Source organism: Arabidopsis thaliana, chromosome 2 (assembly GCF_000001735.4).
Source record: "Arabidopsis thaliana chromosome 2, partial sequence".
NCBI lineage: Eukaryota > Viridiplantae > Streptophyta > Magnoliopsida > Brassicales > Brassicaceae > Arabidopsis > Arabidopsis thaliana.
The window spans coordinates 1,059,545-1,075,851 of NC_003071.7; the positions used below are offsets into that span (position 1 = coordinate 1,059,545).

At 35.1% G+C, this 16,307-nt stretch overlaps 5 protein-coding genes and 1 pseudogene across 13 annotated transcripts; all 6 read left to right on the forward strand.

Moving 5' to 3' along the window:
• On the forward strand, positions 1 to 3,135 carry AT2G03500 (Homeodomain-like superfamily protein). Its single transcript, NM_126400.3, has 4 exons — positions 1 to 580; positions 935 to 1,507; positions 2,096 to 2,172; positions 2,266 to 3,135. The coding sequence occupies exons 1-4, from the start codon at positions 382 to 384 to the stop codon at positions 2,713 to 2,715; spliced, it is 1,299 nt and encodes a 432-aa protein (NP_027544.1). The 5' UTR covers positions 1 to 381; the 3' UTR covers positions 2,716 to 3,135.
• Positions 3,136 to 4,398: 1,263 nt separating this feature from the next.
• On the forward strand, positions 4,399 to 5,927 carry AT2G03505 (Carbohydrate-binding X8 domain superfamily protein). 4 transcript variants are annotated; one of them, NM_001335185.1, is made up of 5 exons: positions 4,471 to 4,604; positions 4,747 to 4,824; positions 4,905 to 5,147; positions 5,229 to 5,265; positions 5,376 to 5,927. In NM_001335185.1, exons 2-5 carry the CDS (start codon positions 4,773 to 4,775, stop codon positions 5,548 to 5,550), a joined length of 507 nt encoding a protein of 168 aa, NP_001324361.1. In that variant the 5' UTR covers positions 4,471 to 4,604; positions 4,747 to 4,772; the 3' UTR covers positions 5,551 to 5,927. The 4 variants fall into 4 exon arrangements, with proteins under 4 accessions (NP_671770.1, NP_001324361.1, NP_001324359.1 ...); NM_001335187.1 differs by having other exon boundaries at positions 4,506 to 4,604; positions 4,724 to 4,824; positions 5,376 to 5,883; NM_147237.4 differs by having other exon boundaries at positions 4,399 to 4,824; positions 5,376 to 5,919.
• A 1,106-nt stretch (positions 5,928 to 7,033) lies between these two features.
• On the forward strand, positions 7,034 to 9,642 carry AT2G03510 (SPFH/Band 7/PHB domain-containing membrane-associated protein family). Its single transcript, NM_126401.5, has 9 exons — positions 7,034 to 7,289; positions 7,627 to 7,723; positions 7,801 to 7,868; positions 7,944 to 8,003; positions 8,095 to 8,253; positions 8,484 to 8,630; positions 8,759 to 8,973; positions 9,088 to 9,196; positions 9,292 to 9,642. The coding sequence occupies exons 1-9, from the start codon at positions 7,173 to 7,175 to the stop codon at positions 9,388 to 9,390; spliced, it is 1,071 nt and encodes a 356-aa protein (NP_027545.1). The 5' UTR covers positions 7,034 to 7,172; the 3' UTR covers positions 9,391 to 9,642.
• Positions 9,643 to 9,946: 304 nt separating this feature from the next.
• Positions 9,947 to 11,877, forward strand: UPS4 (ureide permease 4). The gene is made up of 7 exons (NM_126402.3): positions 9,947 to 10,186; positions 10,267 to 10,405; positions 10,484 to 10,640; positions 10,733 to 10,779; positions 10,917 to 11,014; positions 11,114 to 11,488; positions 11,573 to 11,877. Exons 1-7 carry the CDS (start codon positions 9,950 to 9,952, stop codon positions 11,723 to 11,725), a joined length of 1,206 nt encoding a protein of 401 aa, NP_178450.2. The 5' UTR covers positions 9,947 to 9,949; the 3' UTR covers positions 11,726 to 11,877.
• A 31-nt stretch (positions 11,878 to 11,908) lies between these two features.
• UPS2 (ureide permease 2) lies at positions 11,909 to 14,472 on the forward strand (the record flags this gene model as incomplete). 5 transcript variants are annotated; one of them, NM_126403.4, is made up of 7 exons in its annotated part: positions 11,909 to 12,150; positions 12,381 to 12,643; positions 12,721 to 12,859; positions 12,930 to 13,095; positions 13,175 to 13,301; positions 13,366 to 13,740; positions 13,826 to 14,022. In NM_126403.4, the coding sequence occupies exons 2-7, from the start codon at positions 12,407 to 12,409 to the stop codon at positions 13,976 to 13,978; spliced, it is 1,197 nt and encodes a 398-aa protein (NP_178451.2). In that variant the 5' UTR covers positions 11,909 to 12,150; positions 12,381 to 12,406. The 5 variants fall into 5 exon arrangements, with proteins under 5 accessions (NP_178451.2, NP_001324121.1, NP_001324119.1 ...); NM_001335189.1 differs by adding an exon at positions 14,183 to 14,472 and having other exon boundaries at positions 11,965 to 12,643; positions 13,826 to 13,913; NM_001335188.1 differs by having other exon boundaries at positions 12,381 to 12,859; positions 13,826 to 13,978.
• Positions 14,215 to 14,971, forward strand: AT2G03540 (annotated as a pseudogene; the record flags this gene model as incomplete). The annotated part of the gene is made up of 3 exons: positions 14,215 to 14,383; positions 14,413 to 14,510; positions 14,738 to 14,971.
• Between the last annotated feature and the right edge of the window lie 1,336 nt (positions 14,972 to 16,307).

Here is a 16,307-nt window from a genome sequence, read left to right on the forward strand (position 1 = left end):
CCTTAGTCTCTCCCTCTCTCGATAGATATATGTGTGTGTGTGTGTGTGGTGACAGATCACATTATTCCGTTCCTTTGAATTGAGCCCTCTAAAAAGGACAGGAACCTCCTTGTGATCCTCCTTGTGTCCACAACCTAACATTTTATTCCCCTTTTCCTCTATCTTCTTCTTCATTCGCTCTTCCTCTCCAAACCCTAATTTCCAAAAACCCTGAAAATCTTTGAAATATTTCTGAAGAACCATATAGCATATACATATATCATCTGAAACTTGAAGGCACCACAAATTCTTCTTGATTCCTTGATCATCTATATTATATTTATATAATCAATAAATATTCTTCCTATACAGCGAGAGAGAGAGAGTATATAAGCTATAAATATGGCGTCCTCATCAGAACTAAGCTTGGATTGCAAGCCACAAAGCTACTCTATGCTTTTGAAATCCTTTGGAGATAACTTTCAGAGCGATCCAACCACACATAAGCTTGAAGATCTTCTCTCTCGCCTAGAACAAGAACGTCTCAAGATCGATGCCTTCAAACGCGAGCTTCCCCTTTGCATGCAACTCCTTAACAATGGTACATATATCCATTTACAATATTTAGATCTACGTATATATACTTGTGTATAATATGATCTTCAAATAATCCCTTTATTACCAAAAAAAACCTAGTGAACCATTAGTTTTTTGAATTTCTTTTCACTTTTTTTTTTTTGAAAAGATCTTTATTCATTAATTTAAGAATTTATTTCATAAAAATCAGAGCTTGCTTTTGATTTCTTTGAATCACAAAACTTTTGTTTCCTCCCAACACTGAAATCAACAAAACTAACTAAAGTGATTTTAAAGGTTATAAGGTTCATGTTATATCTGTTACTTTCATATTTTAAATTACTTTACCATCTTTAATTAGTTTGATTTTTTTTTCCAGCTGTGGAAGTTTACAAACAACAACTAGAAGCATATAGAGCAAATAGTAATAACAATAACCAAAGTGTTGGTACAAGACCAGTTCTCGAAGAGTTCATACCCTTAAGGAACCAACCCGAAAAGACAAACAACAAAGGAAGTAATTGGATGACGACTGCTCAGCTATGGAGCCAATCCGAAACCAAACCAAAAAACATTGATTCAACTACTGATCAATCTCTTCCCAAAGACGAGATTAATAGTAGTCCGAAACTCGGACATTTTGATGCAAAACAAAGAAATGGCAGCGGTGCTTTTCTTCCCTTCTCTAAGGAACAATCTTTGCCTGAATTAGCTCTATCCACGGAGGTCAAGAGGGTCTCTCCGACCAACGAACATACTAATGGCCAAGACGGTAATGATGAGAGCATGATCAACAATGATAATAACTATAATAATAATAATAATAACAATTCGAACAGCAATGGAGTTTCTTCTACAACGAGTCAAAGTAATAGAAAGGCACGACGTTGCTGGTCGCCGGACTTGCACCGGAGATTTGTCCAAGCTCTTCAAATGCTTGGTGGCTCGCAAGGTACAGATACACTTATTCTAATCAACTAAGTATTAATTTGAAGTAGCTTTACCATGGTTAATCTAAAAAAATTGTCAACTAATTAAAACGATTTTTTTAGTAGACATGATATTTGAGTCACCAAATACATACATCATTATCGTATACTGCATATTTTATACATGGCTAGTATTATCATTTGTGGTTTATTCGATATTTAGGTAATAATGAATATGGTATGGCAAATTGCCATGATTTCCATTTTGCTATTTTTATTTTTTTCAAAAGGCATATTATAAAGTTTTAGTTGGCGTTTTCTATAGTTTTTTCGGTTGATAAAAAACAGTACATAAAGTGAAATTGAATATACGATAGATCAACTTGAATCAACAAAAAAAAATGAGAGATCAACTTAAGTACTTAACAATTATTCAAATATATGTAGTTAGTTTCCAAATAAATTCTAATTCTAATTCTATTTTTTTCCGGTTTAGATATGGATTTAGTTTATTAAATATAGATTAAAATAACCTTGTTAACCTAATAAAAAGTGTTTAATTTTTGAATCGAACTTGTATCCGTATTTATATGTTGGTTATATCATTGCAGTGGCTACACCTAAACAAATAAGGGAACTCATGAAAGTTGATGGTTTGACCAATGATGAAGTCAAAAGCCATCTCCAGGTAACTTAAATCACAAGTCACCACAATATGCTTTACAACTTTTTTTAACTCATATTTAAGTACTTTACTGGTGTGTTGATTTTAAACAAACAGAAGTATCGGCTTCACACTAGAAGACCAAGCCCAAGCCCACAAACGTCAGGTGGGCCAGGTCCACATTTGGTGGTCCTAGGTGGCATATGGGTTCCACCGGAGTACACCTCCGCACATGGTGGCACTCCGACTCTCTACCACCACCAAGTCCACCACCACCATACCAACACGGCAGGGCCGCCTCCACCACACTTTTGCTCCTCTCAAGAATTCTACACAACTCCACCGCCTCCTCAGCCGCTCCACCACCACCACTTTCAAACGTTTAACGGTTCATCCGGTGGCACCGCCTCTACCGATTCTACTCATCATCAGGTGACGGACAGTCCCACAGTTGAAGGGAAGTCACCGGAGAGTGGTGGTGGAGAGAGAAAAGGGTTGGCTGCTCTTAGGGAAGAATGTGAAGATCACAGCAATATTAATGGAAGTGAAATAACTCTCAAATTCTAAAAAAAATAAAGATTCTTGATTAATTAATTAGAGTAATGAGATTTTAGGGTTAGGGTTTGTGGGTGCCTACGTAACTTATTTCATTGCTTGTATCTCTCTATATATTTTCTCAGTAGAAAATGAATCACAGGAGGCAGCGAATGTTTTTATCGAACATTATGAATATCATATCATCACTTAGAAAATTCATTTTGATCATGTTACTCTTATCGTTAGATAAAAACATGTATTCAAACTGGTAATCTCAAAGGGACTATCGTGTCTGTGTTTACTTTAGTTGGTTGATTATATGAATGGATAATGTGGATTGATCATATGAACTTGTGTAGGCGTTAACTATGTGTAAATTGATTAATTCATATGGCCTTTGTTTGTGTTATCAATGATATATATGAAAATTGTAGTGATGTTAAACATTTGAGCAGCTAAATGCTATATGTAAATTAATGATTTAATCGTTGTTTCCATTGTATATATATTTAGGTTCGATCATAACACAAGTCAAAATGACTTGCCGTTTAAAATTAAGACCATCATTAAAATTAGATTGTTGGAATCTCTTTGGTATTGCGGCAAATTTTCTAGTAATTGGCAATGTATAGTCTTCTTCGGTTTTAACTATCTACTATTTGTCCACAAATATTGCATTAAACGCCACAACAAATCTGAATATTTGATTGGCCGGTATGATGCATCTTCATGTGCTAGATATGGAGTGGTGGTCCTTGGAATTTTGCTCTAAAAGTCAGCGATATTCTTTATTTTCATTACATAAACTAGTCGACGCACCACTTCTGCATTTAGTTTTTCATAATCATATTATATACTCTAATATTTGCAACCTAAGAAAAAACCATTTGATGGAAAAAAATTAGGAAAAAAGAATGTCAAAAATTTGGAAGGTGTTAGAATCATTTTTGTTATGAGACAGTATTTAGGTTGGTGTAAATCTTGGTTTGAAACTTGATTGGTACATCTCCAAACATGTTTTAGTTTAGTCAGAATAATTTTAAATGAAGAATGATAATTGATAAAAGATATATTTTCTAGAAAAGGCCACAAAGAAATCGAAACTTTATTCGCTATTTCTTCTTCTTTTAAGTTAACAAAATAAGAATATTCTCATTCAATATCGGTGGCTAATTCAGCTTACAAAAGAATTTTGACCTTTCACATCTCTTGAAAACACTTTCATAAACAAGTCCATTTCAAATTTTCATTTGTAAACTAATATAAATTATATGTGACAAACTGACCAACTAATCTAAAATTAGTAATTTAGAAATTAAGCGTTGCAAAGCATGAAAAGTTAAACGACGATCAAATCGAGACAACAGAATCTGCAGAAGAAACCATCAAAACCAATGTTGGGTTAAGTTTTGACCTGACCCTTGGGTTAATAATTACCGTTTTTAAGTATAAAATAAAAGACACCACTACCTACGAAAAAATAATTATGAATTAACTGATACAAATAGAAAGTTTTTAATTACCAAACTTCGAATGTATCGTGCACCAACCACAAAGGACTAGAGGACCAGGTCAGCATTAACTCATAGGTTATGCAAAAATTTCTATAATTTGTCAATTCCCAACTTTCATTTTCCTTCGTACATTATCAGATGAACACTAAAACATATTGATTTGCTTTTATTGAGTCTACTACCATTATGGTCTCACGATGAAATCACGACTATTAATTGGTTCTGCTTTTATTTTGACTAAGAATAATTAAATTGTACCAAACGATAAATGAAATAATTACAATTTTTAGCAACAAAAAAGAAAAAGAAAAAAACAAATGTTGAGACCATATACATTTTTGGAGTTTGGACACTGAGATTTTCAGATTCTTGTCTGTGGTTAAACCTCGGAACCAGAGAGAGATGGTATGGTCTTTATCACTCTCTTTTATTAATAAACTCATATCTCTCTCATCTAAAATCTCATCTCTTCTTCTTCTTCTTCTTCTTCTTCTTCTTCTTCTTCTTCTCCTCTGTCTTTGAAGCTATCTTCTTGGATTGTGTTTAGGAGTTAAAAACTTGCTTTGGTCCATCATGAGATTGCTTCTTAGTCTCTTGTTTCTCTTGGCTTTAACCACCTACTCAAGTAAGCTTTTTGTTCAAAATGATTCTCTGTTCTTGAGGTTTCAAACAAAACCAACTCTCTCTCACTTTCTCTGTTTCTAGGTGCAACTTATTGTCTATGTAGAGATGGTGTTGGAGAGAAAGATCTTCAAACATCGATAGATTATGCATGTGGAGTTTTAAAAGATTGTAATCCTATTCATGAGAAAGGTCCTTGTTATCAACCAAACACCATCAAGAGTCATTGTGATTGGGCGGTTAATACTTATTTCCAAAGATTTGGTCAAATCTCTGGAAGCTGTAATTTCTCAGGAACTGCTACTACCAGCCAAAATCTTCCTTCAAGTAAAAACCAAAATCTCTGAAACCTAAATTTGTTGGTGTTATGATGCAATCTTTTTGATGTTTTCCTCTGTTCTTTTGCAGCTGTGGTTACTGGTTGCTTATATCCTTCAAGTCCAGGGTATGTTTGTTTCAAGATTTGGTAAAGAGATTGTTTGGTTAAAACTTGTCTTTCTTTATGTAACGTGACTTAGAAGTTTGGTGTTCTTTTACCTGTTTTGTCTTCCACAGAAGTGCAGGGACAACTCCCACGACAGGTACTCCTTCAGGAACACAGACGTTTCCGGGACCTCCTGCGTTTGGTCCGGCCGGAGATTTTGATCCTTCAGGCAATAATGGTGCTCCGAGTTTGTTCATTTCAATCGCTCTCTCACTTGGTTTCTCCGTCGTCATTGCGTTTCTATAAAAGGCTAGTGAGTGATTAAGAAAGTGAGGCTGACGTTTTGGATGTATGGATGAGATTTTGTCACGTGTGAATGCAAGTTCTTTGAGGCAGACATCCATTTAGTGGTTGGCTTTGTTGTTTAGGCTATTTTAATTTTATTTCATGTATGTAAGAAATGATCTAATGGAATCTTTCTATAAGTGTTTACATGCAGAGTAAATAGAACATGTAAACATAAGTAGAATGCAAACAATATATAGGAAGTGGTAGAGTTATGTCTAAGAGATGTTGTGGTGACTGGTGAGGCAAAAGTTTTATTTCGATATGAACCTGACTTGATATTTTTTTTGTATCTATTCCAGCTTTGAATCATTAGAGACAAACTTATTATTCATGTTGTTCTATATCTTAAGTTTGAAAAAACATATAAACCTCAAATCAAATTTAAATATTAGATTAGCGGTTTTAAAACAAGACCAAAGATTTCATACATATACGTGCTAACTATTAGGGCTATTCTCTCATATTGGAAGTTAAGTATGATTTTAATCTTCATTCATTGCCAATTATTTTGAGTTGGAAGCCCACAATCTAATATGATATCAAAGCCCGAACATATCGAGATCAGTGGTTAGAAAAACCATCATTTCGGAGAGACGTTTTAGGATAATGTCCCACATTAGAAGTTGAGTAAAATATAAAGTGATATATATATAAGATATGAGTCTCTCCACTTATTAACAATTGATTTTGAGTTGGAAGCCCACATTCTAATACTAACGTACACCTAAATACTTTCTATATCAAAAAATCAAGGTTACTAAAACTTATTAACACACAATTTAGTAATTTACTCATAATAAGCCCACATATAAATCAAACCTATAGAGTGAAAAAATTTACGGGTCGGATTTGCAATATTTGCATCAAGATTTAAGATCATCAGCGTTGTTTTCACCGTATGTTAGTTATCTCGAAGATTTAGAGAATTATCACTGTTTTTATCTTCGATATTCAAATCGTTGTTTTCATTGTTATTATTCCTTAAATAATTGTTTCCACCAACAAAAATCTATATAAAAACAAAACATATTATAATTATATACTTTTTCATGATAAACTATTGTATAATATAACTTATTTTATGATTTCTATCAAAAAATAAACCTTTTGTCCCACCATGTACCTTTAGTTCAATCCTAATTTACATATATATATATATATATATGTATGTAATAAATTGGTACTAACTTGTCTAAGATATATTTTTTTCTTTTTTTTTTCAAGACTTAACTAGTAATCTCTATTGTATTTTTTTCATATTTATAACAAGCTAATACAAATTATTTAGTTTGATACTGGAAAAATATAGTATTTGTTTAATATTTGAAGATTTGTTTTAAAAAAAAAGTTATAATGAAATATAAATTTTGGAAGATTACTCCCACATCTAAAAAAATACGATCCATTGATTCTCCTCTATTCAACGGTTCGATATCAATTACACACACGAAGTTAAACTCTTCCCTCCCACACCTTATAAAACCCTATACATGAAAAAAACCTTCATCTTGAAAAAACCCCTTTCCAAGTTTTGCAATTTCCACTGAACAGAAAACTTTCCCGGTTAAGCAAAATTCGCCATGGATGCTCAACAACGGAGAACTGATATTCCTCGAGCACCACCGGTCGGAGAACCCGGTGGCGATATATCTTCGATTCTCATTGCTTTCGGTGTTTTCGCTGCAATCGCCGCCTTGGTATGATATCTCCTCTCTTCTCGTTTGATCTCTGTGTTCAGATTAGATACACGTATCATCACAAACTGAATCGGTTCTCTTAAATGTTTCATCTTTCGATTCTGAGTCAACCCTTTTCTAAATGTGTAAGCTTTGTATCTGAAGTTGACTTAAAGCTGATGACTTTGTATTCTTCTCGACCTAGATTTCACTTGTTTCTTTTTAGATTTTGGATTAGTGTAGTGTAATGTCACAAGTACACTTTTTTAAAACCTATTTGAGTGACACAAAACTCTAAAGACACTCGCTTTGGGTTGTATTTGTTAAAGATTTTGTTTATGGAATGGACTATCATCAGGTTATGTTTCCCTCATCGTTGGTGCACCAAGTTCCTGAAGGTCACGTTGGAGCGTATTGGAGAGGTGGTGCTCTTCTAAATATAATCACAGAGCCAGGTATTTATGATCCCTTTTCGTAGTTTCATTGCGATTTCATTCTTTTGTTAGTTGGAATTAACTTTTGTGTGTTTCAGGTTTTCATCTGAAGCTGCCTTTCATAACCAACTATGAGCCTGTTCAAGTTACTCTACAGACAGATCAAGTGAGTTTTCTACCATAAAAAGCTTGGATGTGTTTAGATTGTAGTTTTTTTTACTAATTGATTCTCTACTCTTAGGTGAGGGATATACCATGTGGTACCAAAGGAGGTGTCTTGATTACCTTTGAGAAGATAGAAGTAAGTGTCTTAAGATTTGCTTTTCTGCTGGCATCACCATTGCTTTTTTAATCTTAATTATATGTATTGATCAGATTAAACATGTTTACAGGTTGTTAATCGACTACGTAAGGATTTTGTTTATGACACTTTGCTTAACTATGGTGTGAACTATGATAACACATGGATTTATGACAAGATTCATCATGAGATCAACCAGTTCTGTAGCTCTCATTCACTTCAGCAAGTCTACATTGACATCTTTGACCAGGTACTTGACTATAATTTAAACATATAAACTTTTTGATCTTAACAGTTTGGAAGCTTAAGCTCATGTCATTGACTGGTTCATGTTTTTGATCCATATGGAGTGACGTTTCCTTCCTCTTTTTAGGAAAACAGCAGTGATTAAAGCTTTCTTTAGATAGTTTTCTAATTGCGTCCAAAATCTGGAAAGTTTACGATGATTTCCGCTAATTCATTTGATCACATGTGTTTCAGATTGATGAACGAATGAAAGATGCTCTTCAAGCTGATTGTACACGTTATGCTCCAGGAATTGAGATTCTTAGTGTGCGTGTCACCAAGCCGAAAATTCCAGAGAGTGTAAGGCGTAACTTTGAGCAAATGGAAGAGGAACGTACCAAGGTAAATTCCTTTTGAACCTTGTCCTTGGCAATTCAATCTGCACTGGTTTGCTCATATCATCAATTCCGTTATAATGGACTCTGGACGCTTTAAGATTGCTTATACAATTGGAATGAATGATTTTGAAGGTCTTGATTGCTATTGAGAAACAAAGAGTTGCTGAGAAAGAGGCAGAGACAAAGAAAATAATGGCCATTAGTGAAGCTGAGAAGAACGCCAATGTAAGCAAGATTCTGATGCAACAGAAGTTGACTGAGAAAGACAGTTCAAGGAGAGAAGCTGATATCGAGAATCAGATGTACCTTGACCGTCAAAAGAGTCTCGCGGATGCAGATTACTACCGGTAATAGCCCGTCTTTTTTTCCCATTTAGTTTCCTTATGAATCAAACAAACAAAGAACATATACAGAATAAATGGCTCTAATGTTTAAATTTTTCCCCTGATCAATGTCCTTAGTGTACTGAGAGAAGCTGAAGCAAATAAGTTGAAGCTCACCCCTGAATTTCTTGAACTCAAATTCATCGATGCCATTGCTCGTAACACCAAAATATTCTTCGGGGACAAGGTTTTACTCGACTCTATCTCATTTCTGAATTCACATATCTCGTGTCTTATCTCTGTTCTGCTGTTCTGAAGAAAGTATATCTCTTAACTGTGCAGGTACCTAACATGGTGTTGGATCAAAGGCTGCTTGGGAATTTCCTCAATCATTCGACAAAAGACAAAGATGGAAGCTTGGAAATGGCCACTGATACATAGACTAGATGTTTCAGTCCCACAAAAACAAATTTTCTTTTGTTTTTATTGCATAACATAAAACACTTATCAGTGAAATTTGGAAGCTTCTCCCGTAGCTTTCATTTAGTTGCAACCCAGTCTCCTAGTAACCATGTTTTTGTCTAAAAAGAAATCTCATTAAGACTAAGCTAATTCGGTGTAACACTTTAGCCATTTTATCAGATTCAATGCTCCACAAAATATTAAAAATGACTAAGAGATTCTCTGTCAGTTTGAGATTCAAAGTCCAAACATATCTGAGCTCATTTTGGTCTTATTAGGCTGAAAATGAATGTGTCTTGAAATCCTTCATTGACATTATCTTTTGATATACACATGTAACCCTCTCCATACAACCGTCAACAACACACATGCAAAAACAGAGAGAGGAAATGCAGGGTTGGCCAAACATTGTCCAAGAAGATCCGGTTTAGATAAACCGAGAATGCATCCAAAGCGGTGGGGTAAACCGGGTAAGAGGCAAAGTCCATAAATGTTACAAGAAAAGAAAGTGTTTTTGTGTTAAAGAAGAAGAGTAGAAATGTATGTGGTTGAGAGCAAAGCAGGAGCTATAGGATGTATGATACTCTCATTGTGTTGTTTGGGAAGTTGGCCAGCGATTCTGACTCTATTGGAGAGAAGAGGTCGTCTTCCTCAACACACGTTTCTTGATTTCGCAACCGCGAATCTCTTGGCTGCAATCGTGATAGCATTTTCGCTCGGTGAGATTGGGAAAAGCACGTTTCTAAAACCTGACTTTACCACTCAGCTACCTCAGGTTTGGTTCGTTCTATATACTTCTTGAGATTCCTGATAAAGTTTATACGAACTTGATTGGTAATATGAGGTTTTTTACAGGATAATTGGCCGTCGGTATTGCTTGCAGTCGCAGGCGGTGTGCTTCTTAGCATCGGGAATTTAGCGACTCAATACGCTTTTGCGTTTGTCGGTTTATCGGTTACTGAAGTTATAACCGCAAGCATTACCGTCGTCATTGGTATACTTCCTTTGGTTTGTGATGAATCAAAAACTTATGTTTCTATGGTTTCTTGCGTATCACGGTTGAATTTTATAGGTACAACATTGAATTATTTCTTGGACAACAAGATAAACAAAGCCGAGATCCTCTTCCCTGGCGTAGGTTGCTTCTTGATCGCTGTTTTCCTAGGCGCTGCGGTTCATGCTTCTAATGCAGCTGATGTCAAAGAGAAACTCAAGTCTTTACCTAGCGAGTATAAAGCTGAGACAAACTAAGATGTTGCTCTTTCTTTTGCCTTTGTTCCATGTTTTAAAAATGTTTTAACAAAACTCTGATCTTTTTCAGAGATTTATATTCTTCTATTGAAAATGGTGAAGACAAGCCTGAAATAGGTAAAACCTATATATATATTGATTTGTGTGAAGATATATGCAAAGCAAAGGAATGAAAATTCAGTTAAAATTAGAAACTTTTGGTGGAACTTTGATCAAAGTTGTGATGTTTTCTTGTTTGTTCTTACCATGAACAGAGAAAACTGATGTCGAATCTCAAGAGAAACTCGCGGAAAAGGCGAAAGCAGGGACGGCAGGATTCTATGTAGAGCTAGAGAACAAAAGAGCAATCAAGGTTCAATTACAATGACCAAGAGAAAAACCTTTAGCAAGATTACGTAGCAAAGGAGAGTATACAACTACTCTCGGTGCTTAAAACCTCATCAATGCGCAGGTCTTTGGAAAAAGCATAATGATCGGACTATTCATAACGCTGTTCGCGGGAATCAGCCTTTCTCTATTCTCTCCTGCATTCAACTTGGCAACAAACGATCAATGGAGTACATTGCCAAAAGGCGTACCTAAGCTCGTTGTCTATACCGCCTTTTTCTACTTCTCAATCGCGGGTTTTCTCATTTCTTTGATTCTAAACCTCATCTTTCTTTACCGGCCAATGGTAGGCTTAGCGAGATCATCGCTTAAGAAGTATATATATGACTCCAAAGGTAGAGGTTGGGCGGTTTTCGCTGGATTCTTGTGCGGGTTTGGTAACGGTTTGCAGTTCATGGGAGGTCAAGCCGCTGGATACGCGGCTGCAGACTCTGTCCAGGTTATTTTTTGCTTCTTCAAATTTAGTAATCTCAAAGTTTACATTTTGGTTTTTGCAAGTACATGAGCTCTGTTTTTGGTTTAGGCACTTCCTCTTGTAAGCACATTTTGGGGTATAGTTTTGTTCGGAGAGTATCGAAAATCGTCGAAGCGAACTTATGCCCTTTTAGTTAGCATGTTGGCCATGTTTGTGGCGGCCGTAGCTATTCTTATGGCCTCTTCCGGTCACCGGAAATGATGATCTTATCATAGTTGTATTATACATGTAAGATTATAAGTGAATGAAGAATATATGTTCTGTTTCAAAAATGTTATGTTTTTTCATTCTAATTGGAGAAACATAATTTTTTCGTTTCGTCTCTACTTAAATGAATATTCAATGAAAGAAAGGAGAAAGAAAAAGAAATGTTAGGTACTTGTCTTTTTCCAGAATTAATTTCTCTAGTATAAACGAAAATATTAGAAAGGTCAAAAAGTATCCAAAGATTGGAACCTCACTATGAAGATTCCAAGGCAAATCAAAAATTTTGTATATCAATTTGAGTCAATGTTCAGTATCTTTACATTCTCTGGACAAAAGATCTAAAAGATATGTGGTGGAAACTCTCTTGAACTTATTTGCAGAAGTGATATTATCCTCTGTTCTTGCAGAACCTAGCAAAGGTAGTGTCTTTTTCATATACCTATTTTGGATGATTTGGTTCTACTTATCTTTTAAATCTCAAACTCTCTTGTCATGAATAGTTTATGGACATATGTATCTTCCATCAACATGAGAAACAATCAAGAATCTTCTCTAGTCTTATGTGGATTGTTTATCTGCTTTTAAGGATTAGATAATTCTGAAATTCTCCAAGCATATCTTTTGCCTAAACCAACATTTTTGCTTGCAGGGCTGATCCATTTAGAGCCCGAGAATATGTATCTAGTGGAGAGCAAAGGAGGTGCCATAGCTTGTATGCTTTTAGCCTTACTATCTCTAGGGACTTGGCCAGCAGTTTTAACACTTTTAGAGAGACGTGGCCGTCTTCCTCAACACACCTATCTTGATTACTCCATCACTAACTTGTTGGCTGCTATTATTATAGCTTTCACTTTTGGTCAAATTGGGTCTACAAAACCCGATAGCCCAAACTTCATCACTCAGCTTGCTCAAGTATACTTAAATCACTTTTGGAGATACATGCAAAGAGAAAGTTATAATTTGTTGTTGAGAAACCACTTATTTTGTAGGATAATTGGCCGTCTGTTATGTTTGCAATGGCGGGCGGTATCGTGCTTAGCCTCGGGAATCTATCAACTCAATATGCATGGGCTTTAGTAGGCTTATCAGTTACAGAAGTCATCACATCAAGCATCACTGTAGTCATAGGTTAGATCATGAAGTTATATACTTTGGTTTGAAAGTGGTTAGTTTACAATTCTTGTTTTCTAACTTTCAGGCTCAACCTTGAACTATTTCTTGGATGATAAGATCAACAAAGCCGAGATCCTTTTCCCCGGTGTGGCCTGTTTCTTGATCGCGGTTTGTCTTGGTTCAGCAGTTCATAGATCCAATGCAGACGATAACAAGGCCAAGCTAAGAGACTTTGAAACGGCTAAGCAAGAGTAATCAAGATTCAGTCTCTCACTTTATTTTCCTAAACAATCTGTTTTCTTACTAATATCCCAATCTTGTCTCATCCAGAGCTTCAGGTCCATCTACCGAAATAGGAACAAACTCATCAAAAGACCTGGAGACTAATGTTACGACAAAACCTAAAGAAGGGACAGCAAGATTTCTTATAGAGCTTGAGAACACAAGAGCCATAAAGGTAATGGTTTCTTCAAGTCCATATACTTTGAGAAGTTGTTAAAATTCATTCTTTAAAATTGCAGGTGTTCGGAAAACGAAAGATAATCGGACTAGCGATTACTTTCTTCGCAGGTCTTTGTTTCTCCCTCTTCTCTCCAGCATTTAACTTAGCCACTAACGATCAATGGAACAGATTGAAACAAGGAGTGCCAAAGCTAGTCGTTTACACAGCATTCTTCTACTTCTCTGTTTCTTGTTTTATCATTGCATTGATACTCAACGTTGTATTCCTCTACTATCCTGTTCTTGGTCTTCCAAAATCTTCTTTTAAAGCTTACTTAAATGACTGGAATGGTCGTTACTGGGCCTTTTTGGCGGGGTTTCTTTGCGGTTTTGGAAACGGTCTTCAGTTTATGGGCGGTCAAGCCGCAGGATACGCGGCTGCTGACTCCGTTCAGGTTCATATATTCACATTTCTTTCAAAATATTTTGGCAAAATTCAAGAATCAATCTTTATGGTTTTGAGTATTTTGTGTCTTATAGGCTCTTCCACTTGTGAGTACATTTTGGGGAGTGGTTTTGTTTGGAGAATACAGAAGATCGTCACGGAAAACTTATCTACTTCTCTTCTGTATGTTGTTTATGTTCATTTCAGCTGTTGCAGTTCTCATGGCTTCTTCTGGACATAGAAAGTAAAAACTCAATAGATATAAAAATGTAAATTAGTTTGTCTATTTTTCATAAAATGAATATAGTTTACATGTATCACTTGTCATGAGTCTAGATAATAGTTGTTTGTCACTTTTTTTAACTTTCAATCGTGAGATAAACTCTTTTTATCAAAAATGAAATGACCAAAAAGTCTCTGAAGATGACACACGCTTTAGAATTTCCATATAGGTGAAAGAGAAGTAGCCACCGGAGATAGAGGGATGATTGATATGGGGATAAGCAGAACGTCGACAGTTTTGGAGGCTTGGACAAACCGTAGACGGAGACGGCACCGTGTGGACTGTCTTAGATCAATGGAAGAAATGTTGGCTCTGAAACGGAATAGCAGAACGAATGAGCAAGACAGAGTACTCTGGAAAGGAAAGAATGGTGTGTTCCGGCCAACGTTGTCTACCAAGGACACTTGGAATCACACACGCACAACGGCGAACAAGGTTTCTTGGCACAAAAGGGTCTAATTTGCGCAAGCTACACCGAAACATGCGTTTTGCATGTGGTTAGCGGTTCACAATAGGCTCTCCACGGGGGATAGGATGCTTCAATGGAATAGCGGGGTCAATGCAACGTGTGTCTTATGTAACCATGAGCTTGAAACCAGAGATCACATTTTCTTTTCATGTGGCTATGCAAAAGAAATATGGGAACCTCTGGCCAAGAATCTTTTCAGATCGAACTACTCAACGGACTGGCTGGCATTCTATCATCACTTGTGTTTCTAATCAGTGGCGGGACAAGGTCGATGGCTTACTTGCTAGATACGTGTTGCAGGCAACGATATATACCATTTGGCGGGAACGTAACGAGCGCAAACATGGCACTGGTCTCAACTCAGCTAATCGACTTATCAAATGGATTGATCGACACATTCGCAATCAACTTTCGGTTCTTAAAATCAGTGGAGATCATCGATATAACAAGGGTCTCCAAGTATGGTTCACATCAAGAGGGATAAACTGAGAAAAGTTCTTATGATTTCTCATTCAAATTCTTAACTTACTATCAAAAATAGTTGCACAAACTGTAAAAATGTTATGTTTTCTTTTTGAATCTAATTTAATATTAAATTCAAAAAACAAAAAAAAGAAAAGAAAGAGAAGTAGCCACCCACATGTACGATCTCTATACTATTATTTGTGCAATGTTGTTAGCAAAATAACCAAATGTTATTTGCCATTGAAAAATATTTCAGTTCGCATTTAATTACTCTTATTTAAAATGACAAAAATTATATATTCCATACATTCAAAGTCATTATTTAATTTTACAAACTATTGAAGCATAGCAGATCCCATGTATAATGGCATAAAACAACAAACATCTATAACGTTCTTTAAACCAAAATTGATATCCATAAATAATTTACAGATATTTGAGTTTTATGTGAAAAAATAAATATTAAGCATTCATATATGATAAATTCGAAAATGCGTTGTTGCTATATTAAAGAAACAATTTAGTGAAATAAAATTATTGTTAAGTTTAAATTTATTATATTAAAGATTTCACACTATCTTCTAAAACAATATAGACTAAAATATATGCAAACCGTTTACTGTATATTTTACATTCAATAATTTAGAAAATAATTTCTATATATATAATAGCAATACTTGAATGTGTATACTGTTTTATATGGATATTTATTATTGTTTTATAAACTTATTCAATATTTGATTTGTTTTGTTTTTTCTTTCGAAAAAACATATATGAATATGATCCAACGGATTTTAACATTAGATGGATTACTGTAAGATCGTCAAATTTAGTGATCTGATTGCGGGATTACATTGGAGTATGACACAATAAATTTAATATATAAAATTATGCTTTTAAATTTTGTGATTGATGTGATAGACGTGATGCTTTGAAACTAGGAGGACACTTGTGTTTATATGTCTACGAATCTAATTCATTTTGATGTTATATTCTACACAGATATCACATATGTATTTGAAGCCTCTACTTACGGTTGGCTCAATGCTGCCTAGTGGACTACTCTATTTAACAACCATTACCTATTCAATGCAGTTAACAGATAAATCCCCGTCCATAGACAAAACAAAAAATAAGAATTTGACAAAAATAGATTAGAATTATAAATAAACAAAACCAAGATAGCTAGATGATTTGTTGTGAAATAAGATTAAACAGCGCAAATAACAAGCACAATGAAAAGGGAATGATACACTCATTAGATTTTCATGTGACTCCTTTCCTTTTAATGAGAATGCCGGAAATAGAAGGGATGGTGCGTGTGGTTGCATGTTTCTTATTATTATTACTAGGTGATCAT